Raw genomic sequence first — 6,650 nt, forward strand, 5'->3', positions numbered from 1 at the left:
CCAGGAACAAGCAGTGATGATTGCTGGTGAGTGCCAGAGGCCGGTGCTTGCCTGCAGGGCTGGCAATCCTGCAAGTCTCCTTCCCTGACCTGTTGGCAATTAGAAGGAGCAGAGTATCCTCTGCAGCCAGCTGGGAGCGGCAGGCGTCAGCAGCGCTGCTGTAGTCTCTCAAGCACTTGTTACCACAGCAGACAGCCGATGGATGGAGGCAGGACGAAGGAGAGCGCTAGCAAATTCCTTAATTGATGAACAATCCCTGATATCACGTGAACCAGGAACCCTCCAGCTTCTGCACCTTTGCTGACAACTCCGCGCTCATCCAGTTCCTGCTTAGTCTTGGCTGTTCTCCCACCTACTCCACCCATAGCCGACAAGCGTTTTGCAGCTCTATAACCTAGTCCCCCTAACGTATGAGTCAGGGTGTTGCTTATTAAAAAAAAGGTGCGTGGTAGTATAGACAACTATAGGTATAAGCGGGTGGTAAGGTGGTGCTGAGAACAAGACAGGAATAGTTATAAAGCTATTGGGCTGTGTAAACGTGGAGGTAATTGCTCCTTCCCAAACCAAATTCAACATAAATAATCAAATAACTCAGTAGAAGTAATGAAGTCTTAAATGATCAATGGCAAATGTGTTTTGCACTTTCCCAGGACCATCTACCTTGTTCTAACAAAGGCTAATAGCATTTTAAACTGTAACTTATTCAAGTGTTATAAAAATGGAAACCAGGATACTATTACTCTTTCTATTTCAGGCAAGTTAACAAATGATTGAGAAAGTAACAGGTTTCTTGACTGAGTGCCTACCAAAAAAGCCAACTTTAACCCAGAACATTTACTGTTAAAATTATGAGCCCATGAAAACCCAAGTTTATAAGCACAAAGTTGTTTACAGACTTGAAATAACAGCATCCATCATTTTAATGCTGTAACTCCAAATTAAGACAGTGCAGATGGGCGTAATTTTCCATCCTTAATATGAGACACAACACCATGTGTCTTTAATATAAATGCAACATATACATACATTCAGCTAGACCGTTGGTTTATTCTTACATTTCATATTCAAACCTAAGTCAATATCAAAGAAAAAGCGAGCGAACACAAATGCAGTAAAGATGACGATGATACAAAAATTGGTCGTTTAACATAATCTAACCTCTTATTTGTAGGATCTAAAAAGAATGAAAAGTTTTCTCTATTAATGGTTTCGGTTAATCCTGTACCCAAACATCTTCCCCAATAAACATCAGATTATTTTTATGTTGGCTATAAAGCTGTCACTCCTCAATAAACAGATATACTCCTGGTGGGTTTACCTCTGCTGTCAAAGATCCGTCAATTCATGCATCATCTCGTAAGCGAAACCAGAGAGGCTCGGATGCACAGCTCCTAGTGAACCCAGCTGAGCAGAGGTTGCTCACCACCTGAGAGGATCTGTGCCGCTGCAGCCCTGTGCAATTGGCAGCGACTGGATGCTCCCAACACAAGTTCGCAAAAGCCCTGAAGTTAATACTCCTGCCTCCCTTTATTAGAAAGCTATGTGACCTTTAATGCTCTGCTAGACTGAGCCTTCCTTTAGTGAGTCTCAATTAAATTTTATGTTTTGTGGCTCCCATTTTCTTGTAAGACAAGAAAAAAGTTCAAGGGATGGATACTTCTTTGAAGAATTTAATTCCCTGTGGAGAAAAATTATTTCCATCTAAAGAGTTGCCCAAAGTTTGGGGAAGGGAGCTTTTGTAGGGCTTTTCTTCCTGTGTGGCTTTTTTTTTGTTAAGAAATTTCTAGTGTTTTTTGAAGATAAAGGAGTCTTCAGATTCTTTGAAAAGGACAGTGTTCAATTAGTGATTAGACTGGAAATATGTCCTCTGTCCTTTTCATTATAATGAGGAGAAAATCAGAGGGATCGTTAAAGAAAACCTGTCCATTATTTGTGATGAAAGAGCTTTCCATGAAATCTTCAGATTGCTACTGTGATACAGTAGTAATATAATATTGGTTAATTTTCAGTAAGAGGCATTGCAGCAAATGAAACATTTGCATTTATACGCATAAAAATGATAAGTACTTCCTAGGCTGATTTTGCATACTTAACCTCAACATAACAAGGTGAAAAAACTAAGGCATTAGGAAGTGTCTTGTCTGAACTGAGCTCTGACATTCCAGCACACCGTAGTTGCTACTATTGAAAATATAAGTACAAATGAGCGTAAGCACTATTCCCAAATGTAAACATTTCCAGGAGCAGGCCATTAGTAACAGTTCTTTTCCCACTATGTTCCTTTATTTAATTAGTTTTTTTTGTAGTCAACTTAACATAAAATCACATATGCCAGTAGGGAATTCTGAGTGCTGGAGAGAGATGCCTAGGCTCTTTATAGTCAGTGTACACTGAATTAGGTATTTCAGAAAATCAGTCTAAAAATGCCACACACTGATGGGGGTACTGCACAGTGCCAATATGAAAAAAACATGAGGCATGAATGAATTTCTTATACCCTTCTCCCAGATTTACACCCCTGAATCTGAACACCTCATAAATTGTTTTTGTTTGTTGTTATCTAAATGTGAAGACCTTTCTTGGTGCTCTCTTTTGCATATTTTTGTGATCACCCAAGGAGGTGGGTATCATGATTCAAGGCTTCCACTAACTAAAATACTTCAGAGTCATCTCTCTCACTTCTCTCACAAGTGTCATAATCACCATACTCCAGAAACTGGGCAACTTGTGCAGATGGGAATGCAAGACTCATGGAGTCAAACAAGGTTTTTTTAGTTCTTTTTTTTTTTTTTTAATTTTTAGGCAAAATTTAAGATTATATTGTATCTGAGATTCTTTGTCTCCTTTTTTCCTAGTGCTTACTACTGATGACTCTTTAAATGTGACCTGCTGCCTCTCTCTAACTTCCTTGAGAAAAATAGGTATTCATAGAATTTGCTTTTTGTTTAGATCAGTATTGGCTGCTTTTGCAACAGGCAAGTAAAACTTGCTATTAGCTCTAGCCCGACAGAAAGTTAGTGCGATCCACTACTGAATTGTGATTTAAATCTACAATAATTTCATGTAATCATAATCTTTTCCTGCTTATGGAGTCATGCCTTGATATAAATATAAAAAAATATTCTGGTTTGGTTGCAGCACTGGGGCACAAGCATTCTGCAGAAAAAAACCAACTACCCAACAATCTTCATCTCTCCTTTCTGAAGTTCATTCACAGGTAGGTACTGTGCTCAGACCCTTCATCGTTTCTCCACAATCAAACAGTTTATGCACATTAGGCAGTACACTGTCTGAACAGTGGGAAAATAATAATGGAGACAAATCCATAGAATAAGTGATAGCTGTGTCTCTGAGAAGCACTTGAAAGCCACAACATGTAAAACAATTGAAACATAGAGTATTTGTTTCCTTCTCCCTCTCCCCCAAATAGTAAGGAAATTGTATTTTGTATGGTACATTGAAGTTTGCAGTGTCTTGCTACTATTTCACACATATGCGGGTTGTACAAATATCCAGTTACACAATATAATCATATAGGTAATAAAATAAGACCTGAGAATCAATTAACTTGGAAGCTGTCTCTTGATTTAGACGCATTCTCCAGATACGTCTACCCATTCTTAATTTTACATTTTGTGAGTAGTTCAACAAAACTAAAACACCAGTGATTTTGGATGAGATAATTTTCATGCTCACTGACTTAAATAGTGAAACTAGTTCTGCATTTAAAAATAGATGGACATGACTGTAAATATTAATACTTCCTTATTGCAAAAAAATAGTTTTCTTTTAAGAAGCAATAAAAATTAACATATAATCAGCTTAGAAAGCTCCAGAAGCCACAAATTATAATTTTTGTGAAATCTTTTTAGCTTTTAAACTTCTGAATGCCTTATAGTGATAATGCACAACGTTAGTCTTTCATCAAAAATGAATTTGCCACTGATAAGGGCAAATGTGACAACTTCCTCTCTCGACACCTTAAGGAAACATCTCTACCTCTCCCTACTTTGGCAATTCAAACCATCCAGTTCTTTATCTACGTACTTATGTAGTGTAACTTAGCTAAACCTCACTGCAAGAAACAAAACTGGTCTAGTTCTTCATTTTCACTGCTCGTCTCACCTCTGTTTTTCCAGTACAGCTTGTGGACACAAGAAGTCTGTGCCTCACTGCACCTATGCTGCCTCCATACATGGTATCTATGCCACTCTATATAAGAACAGTTCCATTTTGATGAATATATGGATAAAAAACAGGTTGGTATTGTATTTACAAAGTTCTTACGGAAAGCCTGCCAGCTTCTCAAAACTGGGATTTACTAATTAGTGACCTTGATTAAAGGCTAGCTCCTGAAGAGCTCCTGTGGATAACAGGCCTAACTTTAAGCATATGATCAGTCCCATTATATTCACTGACTTTAACTGGACTGCTCATAAAATTAAGCATGTATTTAAATCCCTTTCTGGATCACAGCCCAAGCCCCTTAGAGGAGCTCAGGCTCAGAGCAGTGGTACCTTCTGAAGCCAGTACGACTCAGGTGACCATAAATCCTTTTCCATATACTGTCAAACTGAAATCTGTGGAAATTTGCTCACACAGGTCCTGGAAACACTGTCTACCACAGCTGACTGGGAATGCCAGTTCATCACAGCTTCGAAAAAAGTACTTCATTGAACTGGTAATGGCTCAGGCTGAGCTAGTTCAGAAGACCAAGACGAGAAGATACGAGAGCCTAGACACCGCCCTACACTGTTGCGGCCATCCTGCTCCCAGGACCGAGCAGTGTTTGCCCTCGTGTCTCTACACAGCTGTGCATTCTGGTCTTTAGACACATGCTAGGAGACAAATTTGGTATTGTGAGTGTAAGTAATGCTAAGACTTTTCAAATTGTGCTCGTTATGTAAGACTACATGTTTGCCAAATCCTGGCAATTGCAAAAAAGGGTGGAATATAAAGAGGATCTAATGTCTGGAAAATGGGTGATTAAAAAAGGTCACATAAAATTGACAATTTAAAAAACATATACTCTTACCCTTCTCGTTGGAAAATAGTCCTAAAACAGTCCCCCAGGCTCTTGTAACCAGTCGGATCAGTTTTCCCTCTTTGAATTTGGAACCTAAAAAAAATACAATTTACATCACAGCATGAGAAGTCAGGGATTTTAAGTCACTTTTAACTTTCCAATTATTATATAAAAGGAGTTTTAAAGTTTTTTTTTTACGTATCTGTTTCATTATTATATACTGTTCCTGATATACTTATTAACACTGTTTTCATAGAAGCTGTTAAACTAAGGAAAAATAGAGCTTTACTAGTAACTTTTTTCGTAGTTTATGGAACTCACAGTATAGCTATCACCTTTGACATTTACACCTCTTTCTAGTTGTTTGAAAAATAAGCTGTTAACTCTGTGCCTGATTCAAAGCCCATTGAAACTAATGGGAATCTTTTAGTCAAACCCTGTTTTTGAAAATCTGAAATTGAATACTATCATATGTTTCACTATGAAATGAATCCACTGTGCAATTTCTTTCTTTTTATATCTGACACAATTACAATAAAAATCAACCAGAGACATGACCAGAAATTAAAGCAACATTCATTTTTCATAACTTAATAATAAGATGAACAATACAAGCAAGCAATGAATTACTTTAATTAAAACCGTGTTTTCTCTATTCACATTTTGACAACAATAAAGATTTCAACAGGAAGCTTGTGGCCTTGAAAGGAAAATCAAGATTATTATTTAAGATTGTAAACATCTTATTACTCATGATTTATGGATAGCAACAGTGAGTTTAACAAACTATATTATTTTACTAAGTATCTTAGTTAGATTACCCTATTTCTTGCAGTTTTAAAACTGCAGCCAACACATTCAACTAAATAGTATGGAGAAATTTTGAAATCATTTTTAGCCACAAAACTTCTTTATAGACTACTAATTACTATATAGCACTCAAAAAAAAAAAAAAAAAAGAAAAGAATATTGATGTTAACAATTCTAGTCTACAATAGCCCCATATCAGGCAATCATTAAGGTGGGTTTATCACTAAGTACAATAATAATTCTACACAACAAATAGTGTTTAACTGGTTCAAGGAATAACTGATATTACAGGCAAGTATATCATATACCACAGGTATGTTGCTGTTCTGAGAAACATCTACTGTTACTTGTTCTAATCGTGATACTGAATTTCATTAATAGTTAACACAGAAAAGTCTTTTTAACTCAATGTTAAACAGCAACATTCTCCTCTCTCTCAACAGAATTCAGTAGGGTCAAATCAAGGTTTGTATTGTGGCAAAAGGCATTCATTGTTTTGAACATCAGTATTTCCTAAGCTGTGTTCTGTGCTAACACATCTAACATTTTATTCACTTTGAGGAAAAAAATTTCCAGTGACGTAATACAATTCTTTGGGCAATTATGAAGGCAAGCCCACACCTTTTTCTGAAAACAGTTAGAAGGAAACACTGAGCCCCTCCATAGTCCTAATAAAAGTAGTTCAGGCACATCTGGGATCTCTATCTGGGGTAACCTCTTTTATTAGCACAAGAACTTGCTGCCAAGTTGGCAGAGAGGAGAATGCTATTCAATAGGCTTACACTCAAATAAGAGCTGATGCATAACATTTTGT

The 6,650-nt window shown here is 37.0% G+C and overlaps 1 protein-coding gene across 1 annotated transcript in view; it reads right to left on the bottom strand.

The window, feature by feature from the left end:
• Positions 1-5,119, bottom strand: part of SLC25A21 (solute carrier family 25 (mitochondrial oxoadipate carrier), member 21) — a gene marked incomplete at both ends in the record, with an annotated part of 53,730 nt that extends 48,611 nt beyond the window's left edge. Inside the window, one exon of the mRNA XM_010288469.1 lies at positions 5,036-5,119. Coding sequence (XP_010286771.1) covers positions 5,036-5,119 — 84 coding nt within the window. The remainder of the gene's footprint in view (positions 1-5,035) is intronic.
• Positions 5,120-6,650: the final 1,531 nt, after the last annotated feature.

This window comes from Phaethon lepturus, unplaced genomic scaffold (assembly GCF_000687285.1).
Source record: "Phaethon lepturus isolate BGI_N335 unplaced genomic scaffold, ASM68728v1 scaffold1806, whole genome shotgun sequence".
Lineage (NCBI taxonomy): Eukaryota > Metazoa > Chordata > Aves > Phaethontiformes > Phaethontidae > Phaethon > Phaethon lepturus.